This window comes from Macadamia integrifolia, chromosome 9 (assembly GCF_013358625.1).
Source record: "Macadamia integrifolia cultivar HAES 741 chromosome 9, SCU_Mint_v3, whole genome shotgun sequence".
Lineage (NCBI taxonomy): Eukaryota > Viridiplantae > Streptophyta > Magnoliopsida > Proteales > Proteaceae > Macadamia > Macadamia integrifolia.
In genome coordinates, this window is record NC_056565.1 from 31,075,813 (window position 1) to 31,093,657 (window position 17,845).

A 17,845-nucleotide genomic window follows, 5' to 3' on the forward strand; every position below is an offset into this window, starting at 1 on the left:
ACAAGGTATATTATATGTATGCACTCTAGGATACGGCTACATACCAGCATTACCGGTACATGGCCTTATGATACGTGCATGTGCATGGCTTGGGTACACCCGTCTCCTCTGGCACTGACTTGGACTTGTCTGACCAACCTGTGTTCAAAGTCACCCTTGCCATCATGGTCCATAAGGAACCCGCCTTAACCCTCTCCGGTTCGGGTCCTGCATGGTTAAACCGGGTCAACCGTATAATTAGACCGGGTTTAAAAAGTAGGGTATCACACCTATCCTATAGGATATCCTATCAGAGTTGAGGTCCTTAAGAGAGGGCCAGGCTGAGCTTAGAGGTCAGCTTGGAGAGAGTGCGGCTCGGGAGTAGGAGCTTCTCAGGAGAGTGGATGAGAACACTGGTAGAGAGGTCCAGATGTGGAGGCAGTTCGGAGAGATAGAGTCTAGGTTTCAGTGACTCACCTGGGATATGTATCACTCTTCTAGAATGATCTCTGTGGATGTCCATCATATACAGAGGAGAGTGGTGCGCCTCCATGATCGATTCACTCGTTGGGACATGTGTCTCGACATCGACTCTCGGGTTCACTTAGGAGAGCCTTTCGATGTCTCTAACGACGACTCTGACTATTGTTTTAGGCTGATGGCTTATCTCCTCTTTTGACCTTGTACCTGTCATTTCTACTTTTGTACTTAGAATTTGAATTGTAACTTGGATAGAAATTGTAAATATTTTTTTTGAATGGTTTGATTGTATTAAACTGTGTGGTTTGATGGTCGCCGACACGGCCACCATTTGTTATTATCTTATTATTCTTGTTGTCTATCAGGTTTTATGTTTGAAAATTTTTAATTTTCTCATTTTATGCCGTTATGCTGTCGAAATTTTATTAAAATTTTTGCTAACAAGTACATTCAATTATGACAATTTTAATTTTAGTTAACCAGAATTCATACTATCAATGCATGCATGCCATGAATGCAAAGGTTACAAATTTTTACATTTAAATTAAGGCTTTTTAACTTTTCATAAGGCTTTTATCTTCACCCACTCCATACCTATTATAGTTTCTATGGGGTCTAAGCAATATGATGTAAGTAGAGCATTGGGCTCTGATATCACCCTTGTCACACCCTGTTCACACACAGCCGAGCCGGTGACCAAGTTAACACTGGTTAACTTATAAACCTGCCAGGATCAACAATACAGTAACTGCAATACAACATACCCCTACTAAACTAAGACAAGCCTATATTTTCAATGGAAGACCTGTTTATAATAATACCAGTAATTGTATCCCAAATACTTGATACTCAAATTGAGTTATAAAAGTTAGATATATTTGGGCCCAAAGGCATGATATATACACAAAAATATAACAATTTAACATCAAGTCATCAAAAAGGAGTACATAAAAATAATCTAAAAGAATCACACAGGAGTCACTGCAGCCCTGCAACACAATCCTCGCACATGCAATCGACACAGTGCTCGAACACATCGGGGACCCACTACTCCTCAGAGGTAAACTCCACGATGGGGCCCGGCTCCTGATCTCCAGGCGGATAACCTACAAGATCACCTAAAAGAGTTGTGCACGTGGGGTGAGCTCACTAGCCCAATAAATGGAAAGGAAGACCACACAAGGAAAACCACACAAACAGTCACAACACAAATGTGCCTATATGCAATTCATTTTAACCCTATTAATTAGCTTAACAACATTACTAGGTTATAGGCTATGTGCTACTCATAACCACAGTGCACGTATGCCCCGAGTACGAGCCATGAACCCCATCCCGTGATACGTCCATAGGGTTGTCAGAGAAGGCCCACAGTTGGCACCGAAATTTAAATACACACCGACCTCCAACAAATTTTAATGACAGAAAGTAAATAGGTGACTCCACCCGAAATAAAAGCAGTATGATTGGCCCTCTGAATATACCACCAGGGTTACCAACTGTCCTAGCTATCAGCCGTGCATACTTCTAACCGTTGTAGGAGTTCGACAACTACAACCCGATGCTTCCCCCCAATGATCCCCCAACACGTAAACCCCTTTGGGAAGGGTCGTAGCACAAAGGGTAAATCACATCCTAGCCACATGCCTCTATATGAGCATAGTACGATTACACAATGGCACCGCGTCCCATTCCACGAGCCACCATGCACTCATTTCCAAGCCAACTACGGCATCTAATCTAGCATATACATCATGTTCAAATAAAACTCTTCCATCACATACATCATGACATAAAGGATATTCATCATAAAGCAAAGTATAGCATGTTATGTAAATGCACATACAATGCATGATATGGCATAAGTGATGTCTAGTCTACACATAAGTGATATGATGATATGGCTAGACAAACACATGTTAAATGATGTATAGCATTTTGAAATTAAATCAGAGTTCACTCCCTATTTACCTGTATATGTACACGATGCTTGTACCCAGGTATGAAAAAGATCCAATGTGTGGATACACGTATATTGAGTGTAACCTATCATAAACATAATGGTTTATTATTTCACTATTTTGGGGTCAAAATCATCATATTTGAACACTAAAATCGGGTTTAGAATCATAAGTGGGGGTTACCCATCAAATTTGGACCAATTCTGGGAATTCTAAAAAGACAGGTGGGCTAGAGCCAAAGACAGTAGCCAACCGGTTTCAGCCCACCAGTTACACCAGAGCCCAGAAATTGAGTTCTAGAAACTCAGGTGGGCTAGAACCTGAAGACAGGTGGGCTAAAAATACCCCCCAGTCTTAAAACGAAATTCTTCCAACATCTTCCCCAACTTTTCTCTGGCTTTGGGAACTTGTTTGGGGTCGATCCGGTGACTCAAATCACTCATATAAGGTCAAATTATGTATCATCAACCTAGATCTAAGACAAATCAAAAGAAAAATGAAGATTCTTACCTCTTTCTCAAGAACACCAATGAAACCCCAAATTTCACTTCTTTTGCTCAAGAACCTCCAAATACTCTAGATCTTCATCATCACTCATTTCAAATCCTTCAAAATCATTATACACACATTCCATTAGACCTAAGATTTGATTATCCAAGTAGGATTAGCAAGATCCAAGTGGGTTATTTCCAAAAAATCAAAAAGAAGGTTTAAGAAAGGGGTTTACCTAAGAATCTTTGGAATGTGTACAATACCTACCTCAAATCGAAGATCTCAACGAGCTGATCATTAATCCGGGCTCAAAATACCAAGACCTAGCTCCGGTGAACTCTACGGTCGATTTTCCCTTCTTCTTTCTTCTTCTTCTTCCTCTTTTCCTTTCTTCTTCTTTGTCTCTCTTCTTTATTCTCCCACCGACCAAATATCATTAATGAAGGAAAAGACAATACTTGGGCCCCCTAAAAATATCTTCTATTCTCAGGTGGGCTATCTCAGGTGGGTAAATCTCAGGTGGGCTATCTCAGGTGGGCCATCTTAGGTGGATATATCTCAGGTAGGTATATCTCAGGTGGGATTCAATGGGAATAAACTCCCACATAATATTAGATTACGTTGGCACCCACAATACTAGTACGTACCTTTACTTTTTGTATATGGCCTCGTGGTGCGTGCAAGTGCAAGGCTTGGGTGCATGTATTACACTTGGTACCCACTCGGTCATGTCAGGCCAACCCGAGTTCAAGGTCACCCTTGCTACCATATTTCATATGATACCTGTGTCGGTTCTCTCCGGTTCAGCCCCTATATGATAAAACCAAGTCAATACGGGTAATTTGACCGAGTTTAGAAAGTAGGGTATCATACTACTGATATGATCAAATTAGTCACCCAGTGAAGCAAGAACATGTGGCATCCAAAGGAAGGATACGTGATGCCCAACCGAAGGATACCCACTATGACCATGACTCCGGAGATCAGGAGGGGAAGAGTGGAGTCCCCTCAACTGATAGAGGCCGTAAGGACTCTAACCACGTGAGGAGGAGAAGATACCTGGATAGAGAATATTCCTCATGAAGGTAGAAAGACGTATTCCAGTAGGACTCGGAAAAGGGGGAATCTTATAAGAAGAAACCTTAAAAGATAGAACGGGTAAGTCAATACGTTCACACCATTACTCCTGAAAACACTGTTCTACGAGTCTATAACTTGGGCATTGGAGGACTAATCTTGGAGCCACCTTCGAGCCTCTGCCTTCTGTGCTTGTGTAGGATCGGCGCTCAACCTCATACAGATTCTTGGCAGTAACAGGTATAGTGGTGGATTGCAAGTTAATTGGTTGGTTTCATATGTGCTTAGGAATCTTTGGATGAGGTTTAGGTTCGTCATATGATCAACAATTACTATATAAGGCCAAACCACTCTGTGGAAACCTCAAACTCAAGAGTCCTACTTTCTACAATTTCCTAGAAGTCAATGCTGGCAAAGCATCTATCTTTGTGTTTGGGCCAGGTCTCACCTACACATGAAAAAAAAAAAAAAAATCAAATTTTCATAGGTTATTCAAAAATTAATTTTAACTATTTTATCGATAGTTCATTTGAAGGATTTGGTACAGGTCACTAGGAACATCTAGAGCTATAAGAAATGGGTTATGTGATATCTCATAATACATTGACTATCATGCTTAGTCTGTTATTGGGGTGACAAAATGAGGTGTTGACAATTTATACTACGGCCAATATGTAGGTCAATTTAATAAAAGGCACTGACACTCTATATTGGACTAAAGCTCTTGATACAAGTCGACAGGTGCTGATTACTAAATCCTAGCCTTATAGGTTAGTTGTTACAAATTAGTATTTTCATTTTTCGTTCTCCTTACCTAGGGGGAAAAAGGGGGAAGTGGTTCTTTGTTGAGAGTGTGACTTCCGTCAATCTCTCTCTTTTACCAAACAAGTAATAAAAATATCTTTTCACAAGAGGAGGAGAGAGATAGACTGATGAAGCATTGACATTGCCCACACTTTGAGACAAGGTTTTTTTTTTCCCAAAAAAAAAAAAAATCCCAACCGCTATAGGTTTGCCTGACAAAGCAAAACCCGATTTATTAAACCGGAACTTATCTGGTCCGACCGACCATTTAACCTTGAAATTTGCCATCCTGATCTCCTTCGGTTTGTTTGCTTAACGTTGCAACTTCGTTTTTCCGTCTTTCGTTGGGATTGCAATTGCATCAGCTTCCATCTTTATCATTGGAGCATTCGTCAAGCTGAGGTCCTACACTCCTACCTCTTACCTTTTCTTGTCTTTCTTCTTCTCCATGACTGGGAAGTTTTTGATTTCCTACGGACTAATTTTTATTTCCTGTCTATATCCTGATTTGTATAGACTATAGACCCGGAATTAACTTTTAGATATTTTTTTTAAGGCGCAAAGGCTGATGCTTCCCATGTTCTTAATTTTGGAATAGCAGATGTTTGATATAAGTTTCCTTTTAATTCTATCCATATAATCTATAAAATATACAACATGGATGCTCTCACCAGGGTTTGTTTGCTTGGAAGAAACTGAAATTCAGCTTTAGTTGAAGTAACTGGTAACTTTGGTTATACAAACGCAAAGCTGGAAAAAAAGAAGCTTGGGAGGGTGGGGAGGGTGGGGAGTTTGTGCTCTGTAGTGGTGGCTTCTCATTTTTTAATTTTTAATTTTTAATTTTATTATTATTATTATTATTTTTTGTGGTCTGTTGTCCCTTTCGATCCCACTTCCACGCATTTCAATTAGAGAATTGGACGATTATTTTTGATGCATTTTCCTAGTCTTTATGTGTAATCTTTACATATTTCTTATGTTTTTCAAAATTTTTTTATTTGATTTTTTACGAACCGATCCCAATTACCATTGGGTTACGTCAAGGATCCGCTTTTATGTCCATATCTATTTATGCTTATCATGGATGATTTAACCAATAACAATCAAGGGGATGTTCTGTGGTGTATGCTTTTTATTGATGATATCACTGATGTGGTAAAACTTGAGGAGAGAGAGAGATTTCACAAAGTAACTATTTTATTAGGGTAAACTTTTAATAAGGGTGACAAGATAGATGATGATGTCTCGAACAGAATTAAAGCAGGATGGTTGAAGTGGAGAAGTGCATTTGGATTTTTGTGAGATCATCGTATTCCGCTCAAGATTAAAGGAAAGTTCTATAGGACGGTCGTAAGACCAGCTAGGTTGTATCGGGCAAAATGTTGGGTAGTTAAGAAGTGTAATATAGATAAGTTGAGTGTTGCAGAGATACGGATGTTGAGATGGATATGCGGCAAAACTATGAGAGATAGAGTGAGAAATGAAAGGGTAAGAGCTGAGTTGGGAGCGGCCCCGATTCAAGGCAAGCTTCGATAATGTTGTTTAGGGTGGTATATCCATTTTCAGAGGAGACCTTGAGATGCTCCAGTACAGAGGAGTGATTAGATTCAATGAGATGGCTTTAAAAGAGCTAGGGGCAGATCAAAAATGATCATTGATGAGTTGGTAAGGAAAGACATGCAGAAGCTAGGCCTTGACCCTGTTTTGACATCAAACAGAACTGTGTGGAGCGCGAAGATCCATATTGTCAACTGCATTGAGGTGGAATGGCTTGGAGGTGTTGCATTGCCTCTGTTTCATTTCTTTTTGTTTTGTTTTCCTCTTTTCCATCTTCTTTCTGTTATATTTTTCTTTGACTAATCCATGTAGCCGACCCCATTCATTTGGGAAAAAGGCTTAGTTGTTGTTGTTGGTTTGTTTTTACGAACCTAGATGTAGGGGACTCGCCTGGTACCCTTGGATCAGCCTGATCCTGAGTGAATTTATCTTTTGAGTTTTAAAATGCTGGACCAAATCACAAGGGCTCAAAAATCATGTATGTTGGGGAGCTGATGAGTGGTGATGACTCTACGGAGAAAGTAAGCAATAGAAGAAATAAGATGGGCCAAGAGGAAAGGAACTGGACCTATCCAATGATTATTGATGACTCTATGGAAGAAGTAAGCACCAGAAGAATTAGATGGGCAAAGGGAAAAGGAAACTGGACCTATTCTATTTGAAATATTCATTCCATTGGCTTATAAGTCTTTGCCTGAGCCAATAGTTTCTACAGTGAGGGTATTGGTTTAGCTTGGCCTCATTTTTTTTTTTTTTTTGTTGGGGGGGGGGGGGCGGGGTTGGTTATCGACTAGGTGTGTGGTTGTTTGGTTCCTTTCAGCTATTTCTGGGGTACCTAGCTTATTAAAGTGTGAGTGCATGTGTGTAGAAATGACTGAAAAAGCAGTAGTTTTCTCTATAATAATCGCTTTTTCTATTGCTCTAGGTTGGTGCTTGTTCCTTGTTTCTTGCACTAATTTGATTAACTTTCAAAAGTTTGTGGCCTTGTGAATGTAATTTAGTGACATCTTTCATGAATAAATTGATCAATGATTGCAACTCCCATTTGTTACTGTTGCTTTTCAAAGTTTTCCTTTCAATGTTCTCAATATGTCATAGTTATGATCTTATTCCAAATCCGCCTGAGTTCTATTAATTTGGCATTGTTTGAACACTAAAAATGGATTTGATGATGGAGCAGGACATGATTTAAAGCATCCCTGACAGATTTCTGATTTGCTTCCCTCCCCCTACCCCCCCCCCCCCCCGGGGCAAAAAAAAGAAGAAAAAAGAAGTCTTGAGATGTATCTGCTTATTTATCGTAACCACTTGGGCTGTGAATAGATTGGCTTAGGTCTCCTGACTCATTTTGATTGATTGGTTTTCACCCTTCAGATTTATTTCCTAGATCTTCTAGCATCTCTTTAGTTTCTGAACTCTCAAATTCAGCATGCATAGGGATGATCTAACCAATTCATATTGTAACCATAAAGGACCATAAAAGGGCTGTAAGCCGATATGGGTCCTGCTTTTGCAGGCAGCAGGACCCAGCTAGGGGTGGATTGATAACTACCCTTAACTTTGGTATTTGTTGCACATAATTGCTGCACTGAAGACTCAAACCTGCATCTTCACGCTGCTACCCTGAGGGTTTTACCATCTTACCAAGCAAGTAGAAAATTAGAGGACAGGACCAATTGACTGCATAGTATTTCCTTTCATTATATACAAATGTACTCATTTTTAAAGCTCTTATGAAGCTGCAATTTATTGCTAAAAATTTGTTACGAAATATGAGATAGATGAAGCCTCCTGCAATCGGAAGCCAAAGAAAGTAATTTATTAAAGTTTGTAAATCCAGTTATGTGGATTATTGGCCAAATTTGATTTAAGACAATCGATCTACTCCTTTTGCTCTATTTTCCTAAAGTCAATGGCTGTGTTTACTTGTCCACTAACCATAGTTGTCACTGCGACAAGGCAACCCAATGTGGTGCCCGGGCACCTAGGTCACTTAGGCATGTCATGTAAAATGGGGTGTTTGGGTATATAATACCTTATGTATTATCTTTTCGTTTTAAACTTAAAAGCTGGTTTACATGTAAAAATGAAAGTTTGTTTCCTTTATCTATTTGTAAAATGAATGCATATATTTTTTTATACAAACGCCATTCCGCCATCATCCTGTAGTCGAGTCTTGCCATCCCCCTGCAAGTCTAGTCCACCATTGTCTCTGCAACAAAGAAGAAGAAGACATACCTGTTGGTTGACCAGATCATCACAGACTCAGCAGAAGAAGCCAGAAGCTGCAGAGAATGGTTTGTTGTTTTTGTTTTTAAATACAGAGGCATGATCTCATGCTTCACATTTTACGTAAAAAAATGTACGCAAACCATCAACAAATTAGAAAATGCATCAGCTTTATGTATGTATATATAAAGAAGCAATAAGGCATTCATACAATAAAGCATTTGAACGCCCAGGTCTTGGAAATGCACTTTGTTGCCTGGGCAACGCCTTGGCAACTATGTCCAATTATTGTTTCTTTTAATGAAGTTTTCATTGCTTCCTATCAAAAGTGGGAAAAAGGAACTGGTTATTCAAGTTTTATCCTGATTCTGAATAAACCATTGTTGATATTTTATAGATTACTTGTATATGCACTCAAAACACTTGGCCTGGCCAAAGGATCTTCTTGGCAATAAATATGCCTATATTATATCAGTTCCCCGTACCGTTGCCCCTCCTGAGATATTGCCAAAGCTCAAATTCAGTGTCTCAACTGCAAAATCTCTATTCATTCAGGTTAGCACATAACTTTCATCATTCTGAATGAAGTTGAGTCAAGAAGTTAATATGGAACCTAAGTTGTAGACATGGGAATAGAAATGCTCTGAACATAGCTCCTTTTGCCCCCACTTTGATGCATGGGTGGGGTTCTTGTTTATCTTATCAGCTGACTTCAGTAGCTTTTGTACAGAAGCAGCAGTATGGACATTTGGCACCCCAGAAAAGCTTGGGCTAAGGGGTTTCAAGACGAACTTGGTCTGCTAACAGTATGCAAGGTGTCAAGGAGACACCTTTTGGAGTTCATAGGATTCAATACAACAGTGTTTTGTGTATGTCCTGCTCTTGCGGCACAACAGCTAGATGTCATGGAGCCTGAATTAATTAGGTGTGAAGCTTTTATTTGTATTCTTTCTTCTTTCATGCTCTCATTTAGATAAAAGAGATTTTGAATATGTCAACTCTCCACCTTTGATACTTGTGATTGGTTTTTTATGAAAATTGAGTGCATCAATCTGAAGCATCCAGGACTCGGAAGCTTGACAGTGGTGTGAAAGTTCAAGGTGAGAACTTCATTCCTTTATTTTCATTTTTCTCATGATGATTCCCAAATGACCGGAGGATTTGTTTATCAAACTTTTTTGTGAGATAACTTAAGTGGCACCCAGAAGAAATTTACCCCTAGGAAAAAGTTCATTGAAGTTTATAGGGTAATTTTACCCTCTCCTTTCCATTACTTGACCTTCTCCTCTTTTCCTCCTTTCTATCTGCAGTTCTAGCTTCTACCTTTCCCCTTTCCATCTCTGGTGATCTCTCCCTTTTTCTGTCTTTGGCAATTCTTGCATCTCTGGCAATTTGTCTTCTTGTCTTGTCTCCTGCAATCTATCTCCATCTCCACCTTCGGAAATCTCTATCCCTTGATGGCTTTGATGATCTCTATTCCTGTGTTTTGCCACCATTCTTTGTGCAAGTCTGGTAATCTCTCTTACTCTTTCCATCTTGATGATATTTTTGCAACTTGGGCAACTTTGTTTGAGGGGGTCTCTTCACTGACAGCTAAGTCCACAGTAGGATTAATGGTTTTGGGCTTCAAGGTTAGATTTTACGGTTTCAGGTTTAAGGTCTATGGTTCAGGTTTCATGACATTTTTGAGCTAAATCGATAGAGAAGTAGAAGACATTAGAATGGTCCACCATGTAGAGATTTGGAAATGGACAGTCCTGATATATTTGGTCACAAAACAAAATGTCACCATATCAGGACCCATGAATTTATTATCTATATAGACTATGTTGTATAAGATAATCAACTTAAGCCTGGTACATCCATATAAATGTTAAAATCAGTAGCAATTTTCTGGCAAAAGAATAAACAGTGCCTACCATGAACACACGACAGAGAGCTAGAATCTCTTTCCCTCTTTCTTCATGTCTTCTGGGGAAATTTCCATGTCTTGTTACTATTGCGTTACATGATTACCAACAGTCAACACCTATATTTTAAAGGGACGATTTCCTAGATCTACTAGATTAAAATAGAAATTAGAAAACAAGTAGGTTACAAGAAGAGTAGGTGTAAGACAGTCAACCCTACTTGTTCTATAATTTTTTTTTTCTTATTTAGTAGATCTAGGCAATTTTCCCTAATTTAAAATGGGCTGCAAAAAAAGCTAACAACAGAAGTGGCTTCTATATTCTTTTCCAGCTTCACCTATTGTTTCCCTTTTCATTTTTTCGTAATGTTCAATGCCTCAATACTTTCAGTGGAGTATGGGCAGCATCTACAAAGGGATGAACCTCCTCATAGTATAACACCTTGTTAAAAATATTACAACTTTAAAGCCTCTTTCTATGACATGTGCTTCTGCATTGTAGAATGATCTACCCTTAACCGACACTGCCCACTGCCCACTGCCCACTGCCCACTGCCCACTGCCCACTGCCCACTGCCCACTTCCCACTTCACAGCCTCAGTTGGCGGGGGTAAGAGGCCTGGATGAGCAGACCTATTGCCCATGTTCGTTACACCAAACAAGTAAGATGTATATGTAGTAACTTGAGAAAGTCTATCCATCCCAAAAGATGGATCTCCAGTTACCGTGGAACTATATACTGTTTATGCTTGTGAATTAATCATGCTTAGTCCATGAAGATGGAGCATATATATTCACATAACCTAGGAGGACACCACCTAGTGCCTATGAAGATCCTTTTATGAACCAACATTAATCACTTTGATGGACAAGTGATTGATGACATATCAGCATGCTATTTTGCACGTCATTCTTAAATTTTCTAAGTTTTGGTTGCAAGACATTGTTGAGGGGGAAGGGCAAGAAGCTCATGAAGGAGATATTGTAGAAGTTAATTATGTTTGCCGCCGCTCAAATGGATACTATGTTCATAGGTAGAGTGTTCTCAACCCCCCAATTTTGTATGTCTTTTCTTCTTTGGATATTTTATGGAGGATTTCATTAAGGTGGAAAAACTGACTCCCTTTACTTCATCCTAAACTTTTTGATATCTATTTTATTCTTGTAATAAAGATGTCATCTTGAGCTTCAATTTCTTCTATGTTGTAATGTAGCACTTTGGATCCATTCGGTAGAGAAAGCACGCCTGTGATACTCACTCTGGACAGCAAACAGGTTAGTCTTTGTACCATTCCATATTTTGTGGTATCATGAGCTAAACAGGAAACAGGTTAGCACAGTTTGAAAGGTGTGCTACATGGTTGTCCCTTAAGCCTTTTTAGTTTCTAATTATTTTGTATTGTTTTTATTTTGACAGATCATACAGGGCTTGAAGGAAGTCTTAATTGGCATGAAGGTTGGAGGTAGGGTCACGGCTCTCTCTTTCTCTCTCATCTTGTTTCTCCTTTTTTTTCTTGGGGGGGTGTAGAAACGCAACCCTAAAACAATGCAGAAGATAATGGAAAAAACAAAACAAACAATGCACATGGATTTTACGAGGTTCGACAAGGTTGCCTACGTCACCGGTGAGATGAGATCCTGCTTCACTATCAATGGAGAATAGGGTTACAACGCTCGTCCTCACACCTCTCAGTATTGCTTGCATTACAAAGAAAGAAACCCTCGCTATAAATATATAGCGAAAAAACCCTAATCCAAAAAATACGCAATTGCCCTCAAATAAAAAATTCGAGCGGGGGGGGGGGGGGGGGCTGCGCCCCCTACACCCCCTGCTATGTAGGGGGGCCTCCTGCCCCCTTGCAACCCCACAACCCGCTAACTGGCTAGTGGGACCGCTGTCATGCCTGTCTAGGTGTTGCACCAGTACTCGCTGGATTAAACTGTGATGGAATACAAGACATCGTACACCAACAGGGGGTAGGTGTGTGGGTGGGTGGGGTTGGTTTAAAGATGCTATTGGGTTCAGTAATTTTTGAAACAGAGTATAGTAACATCAAATTACAGAAACCTTGTCCACAGAGAATCATCCTATACTTCATGCTCTGAAAGGTTGTACTGTAGTGAAGCCATTCTGGTCTCTTAACCATAATTTAGTTGCTCTATTCCCCTTATCCATGCAGATACAATATGAACTTCCTAATTATTGACCCTTGTGCAAATAGATAAAAATAATATGCTAAATGCTGTGAAGGAACTAAATACTTGCCACAGCAATGATTCATACTGTGTCTGGGTAATAATATCCTTGACCTGTAAGGCATCAGTCTGTGCTTCTAGTCGTATCATGTTCACGAGACAGGCTTCCCCGAGTCCTGTGATTGCCTGAACTTCCATATCCAGAACTATCCCTGTTGGGGGATACTGAAGCCCAGCCCCAGTGAACACTCCTTATCAGTTCTCTTCGCTCAACCACATGATTGATTCTTTGTGATAGATCTTAAGTTGGTGCAACTGGATCTTTTTGAAGCAGAAACTGTTCTACAGGTTCTTTCTCCCTTACTTCTTCCACCATTGGCTCCCAAGTAGAAATGCTCTCAAAAGTTTTACTGTCCAGGCCTTTCTGTGAATGATGATTTATACTTGAGATCTCACCCTGGTTTTTGTTCTATTGTTTTTTTGCTAATTTCAAAGCAAATGTTGGTCACATGGTCTAAGATCGGAAGTTTGTCTTTCCTTATTTAACATTTCTGGGGAAGGTACTTTATTAAATAGTTTTGAAAATTTATTGGAACTCAATCTCCTTACTTCCCAAAATGGTGGCATTTAGATATGTTGGCCCATTTCACACTTCAAAATAAGTGGACAATAGTCTCCGCTTGAAATTTGAACATTGCACATGGACTTTACCTGTATCTCCATCGCATTTTTCATTTTATCATTAACAATTGCACAGTCTCTAAAACCTTCCACGGACCGGTTTATCATGTGGCAAAATTAAGGTTTTCCATAATAACTTTAACATCATCTTTTGGGAGCATTTAACTTGTTACATCTGCGTTTCATTGATTGAATTTACCACAGATTTCATTCTTTGTAAAAGGACAGTTACCTATTCTTAATAACATCATCAGATGGCAAGTTTATACTTTTGATATATTTTTAAATTTGGAAATAGTGCCAGAACACCAAAGTTTCAGTCCTTTTGGTTCAATTCCATAGTAATCTATTGGCTGATCCATCCCTCTAGCGTCTGCAAATGATCGACAGATTTCAGCACCCCTGCCCCTCCACCCTGTCTATCTGTTAATGCAAGTTTTGAATACCCACTCCTTTTGATCTCGTATCATCTAGCTCTCCTTTTTCTTCACCTTCTTCATCAGGCAAGCCAGTAACTTCACTCAGAAACAGATCCCAGTATAAATTCGCTTGTCATCCATGTGAAATTGCTTGTAGAGAGACGGGTGGAACAAAAAAGAGTAGTGCTCCTTTATCTGTGAGAGATTACTGAAACTGCTGGCTCTCGTTATTTTGCAGGGAAGAGGAGAGCGTTGATACCTCCTTCTGTTGGATACATAAATGAAAACTTGAAACCAATCCCTGATGAGGTTTTTCCTTATTTATTGTTATTTTTGCAATTGACTAATGTGTCCTGGATAGACTGCTAGTTTATTCATCTTTTCCAAGTGGCTCCAAAACCAACTACAAGCCAAATTTGAGGAAATAGTATCTTAAAGATTAAATCTGTTAATGTATTTTGATTTCTGGTTGCAGTTTGGCCCTCGACGTAGCCTTCTTTCTCATGCAAATGAGCCTCTGGTATTTGAAGTGCAGCTCCTGAAGGTACTATGAGTTCATCTCATGGTTTTATAGTCAAATTTCAATTCCTGATAATTTCTTATAAGGTACTGTTTGATTTTGGCCTGAAGGCTAATATTGCATATTAGGAAATGAAGCTTTTCTTTAAATTTCAGTTTATGATGTATATTCTTTCTAGTTTGTGCTCAAACATGTTTGTTTATGTTTCTAGTTTATTTCTCCTTATAGTTAATGGAAGTGGCATTAGCTACGTTGGGTCAGGTTAAGTGCTGAGGGTAATTGCGATGTAAAACCTGGATTTAGTTCAAATCGTCTCAAGTCTGACCAACCCACAACCTGGAAGTACTGAGTAAGTTGATCTGATGGGTCTCATGCTGCATTAACCCCCCACCACCCCCCCCAAAAAAAAACCCCTAAAAGGGAGAAAGAACCCTGCTGGTCTGGTGCTGCCTATGCCCAGACAGAGGCGCTGAAGCCCTCCCATTGGCCCCAGAAGCTGGCGTAGGCAACACCAGACCTGCAGGGTTCTTTCTCCCTAAAAATAGTTAAATTAGGTAAAATAAAATTAATAAGTGATCATGCCCAGCCTGTAGTGTGGCTTGAGAGAATTGGTTATTCACTTTGTCAAGGATGATATTGGTCTTTGGACTAATACACCGGGGGGGGGAGGGGGGGGTGTCACTTTCTTGGTAGAAGACCTTCCTTCTCCATTGTTAGATGGTGGGTTTTGTTGAAGTAGTGGAATTGTTCTGGCAATGTTGAGGTTTCGTTGGTGGGGTCTGGATTTTTCATCTTGAGGTTCTCTAATGAAGAGGACGTACTCCGAGTTCTTGAAAGGTGGCCTTTGGTTTATCCAACACAAACCAATTGTCCTTGGGGCATGGTCTACAAGTATCAATTTGGAAAGGGTATCCCATGAATCGATCCATCCGTCTATGTATCAATTTACATGGGGAGCTACCATTTTATTCTATAGACATCATTCACTCTTTTCCATTTTGCTAATGTAAGAGAACTCAAGAAGGTCTGAGGGGCAATAGAAAATCCATAGCCAAGAGAAGGAAAATCGTAAAGAATTGCATCGATCCACTTTTACATACTAGGTACAAGATACATATCGATCATCTATGTTTTGATTCGACTTCGTGTTCTAATTATCCATGTGGGAACCTATTAGGGTCTGTTGTGAAACCCTAAACAGTCTAACAAGAGCACCAGGTTTCAAAATGCGAAGTCCAGCATTCCTCAATTGGACATGCACAGTGGGTGCCAACTGTGTTGCCTACATTGCCAACGTCAAATGCCACCGTTGAAAGGCATATGTGGCTGATGGTACTGATGTGGAATCCACTCCTTCCTCTCGTATTGGTGACCAAACTTATGAGCATCTTAAATGGCTAATGCAAGCCCCCTCTGTTGATGAGGTTGAGGTGAGAACATCACGGTATGCCAACCTCCCAGGTAGGTTGATCCTTGTAAAGCTCCTCTATCTCGTTTAAATACCAATGAATGCTCTTTTATTTGTTAATTTATTTATTTTTTGTTTTTTATTGTGCTTCCTTTTAGCCCTGAATCTGATATCCACCGTTGTATTGAGCCTTTGGTGGTGGGGTGGCCCCTTGCCCTGGCTTCTCCACTTTGGGGGTTGCGGTGGAAGTTTGGAACCGCTTGTTACAGTTGGGAGTGCAAAATAGGCATGGTGGATGGATAGTGTTGTGACTTGAAGAAGAATAAATTCGAACAAGAAAAAGTAAGAATTATAAAGATGGAGGGTCGCCGGTTCATGTGAGGAGGCTAGGTTGAATGCTAAGGCTGGTAGGAGCTCTAAGCTAGACGTGCTATCTTGCCTGCCTCCATGCCACCCTAGTTGTGTAATGAATTTGATCTGCTCGAACATCATCAGGCTAGGGACTTTAATGCGCCCTTAAAAATTAAGCTCAAATGTGTATTATTTTAGAAACAGAGGTCGGTGTGGATTGCGAAAATATGTTCTATTTTCAAGGCACCTCTTATTGCTATGCTAGTTTTTTTTTTTAATAAGAAATTCATTATCAAGAAGGGAGAAAAGGGGAGAGGGGATATAAAACCCTATGTGCAAGGAAAGAAAAATAGTACAATAAAAAAAGATGCCACATCCCAGAAGGGGAGAGGGAAAACAAAATGGAAGGGGGGAGGCCCAAAAGGAGACAATGAGGCTGTTCCTCGGGGACCTGGCAACTGGAATAGGAGGTATAAGAGAACATTTGGAGGAGACATCAAAGTGGATGGCACCTCAAATCTTGTCAAAAGACTTGGAATTGGAAGTCCATTTACGGAGTTTTCTCTCTATTCAAATGTGGTCTATGGCTGCTTCGAAGGCTAGTTTGCCAGCAGTGTCACATATGGTCATTTTTTTTTCATTTTTCAGGTGAATTAAAAATATATTAAAACCAAAAAAAAAGAACAAGCCATAACGGCAATCGAAGGGCTAGAAGCCCTAACATCGGCCACTAAAAACAAAAATCATCAAAGGGGGAGGATACATAAAAAAACAGGGGAGGGACAAAACAAACACCAAAGAAGGGGGGTACATGAAAACAAAGGAGAGGGAAGAAACAACATAAAAATATGATACATGAAAACTAGGGGAGGGAGCAATAAGAGGGAGATCCCAATAAGAGGCTAGATATCTGTTTATGCTTGAATCAGTGCACACCACACAATTTTGAAGAATTTCAGAAAATTTCAAAAGTGATAATGTCCCAGACTTGTTCAATAGTACACAAGTGGTAGACCATCTTCTTTTGTTTCTTTCCCACCATATATGATGGATCATTGTGTTGGGGATATACCCATACTCCTATAGCTGGTTTTGATGATAACAAACATATGAAGGTATTTCACAATTTGCTCTCAAGTATTATTTTGTAGAAACTTCATATCAAAGATCGAATTTGATGAATGAAAGGAAGAAATGAAGATTGAAGTCATCAAATGAGGAGTATCAACAAGTTGGTATCAATGCTTGAAGAAGGTATCATAAGAATTCAAGTTTCAAGATATCAAGACATGAAGCTCAAAGACGTGGAATTGCAAACAAGAAGAATGGAAGAAGAAGTGCCAAGAGTGGAAGTGAAGATAAAGACTTCAAGGTTCAAGTGGAGAAGAAGACATCTAGGATAGAATGGTTGTTTATAAATAATCTATAAACTCCCATATATACGTGCAAGCACCTCATGCATTGCATAACATCATACTAGAATAACCTTAGGACATACCTTGAGTAAGTACGAAGTCCTTAGGTGGTATGGAACATACTAGGAAAAATGTATTCTAGTAATATTTTGTGAAAACCACAATGACCTAACTCAAGGGTATTTTGGGTAATCTTAGAGTTAGTATTAGGAGATAGACCCTTCATAAAAGTTGTAGAAAATCGAGTCACGATTCTAACTCAACTAGATTCAGGTCAATCCGAGTTGGAAAAAAAAGATATGGTCAAAACACTGACGACTGGTTAGTATGACAACATTATGTTAAAATAGAGTCTGTCATGTTAGCG

General features: G+C 39.6%; 1 protein-coding gene across 1 annotated transcript; it reads left to right on the forward strand.

Moving 5' to 3' along the window:
- The first annotated feature begins 5,091 nt into the window (after window positions 1–5,091).
- Window positions 5,092–14,564, forward strand: LOC122087954 (peptidyl-prolyl cis-trans isomerase FKBP16-1, chloroplastic). The gene is made up of 9 exons (XM_042657088.1): window positions 5,092–5,195; window positions 8,977–9,134; window positions 9,310–9,504; window positions 9,645–9,679; window positions 11,429–11,522; window positions 11,703–11,763; window positions 11,906–11,951; window positions 14,023–14,093; window positions 14,260–14,564. The coding sequence occupies exons 2-9, from the start codon at window positions 9,037–9,039 to the stop codon at window positions 14,335–14,337; spliced, it is 678 nt and encodes a 225-aa protein (XP_042513022.1). The 5' UTR covers window positions 5,092–5,195; window positions 8,977–9,036; the 3' UTR covers window positions 14,338–14,564.
- The last annotated feature ends 3,281 nt before the right edge of the window (window positions 14,565–17,845 follow it).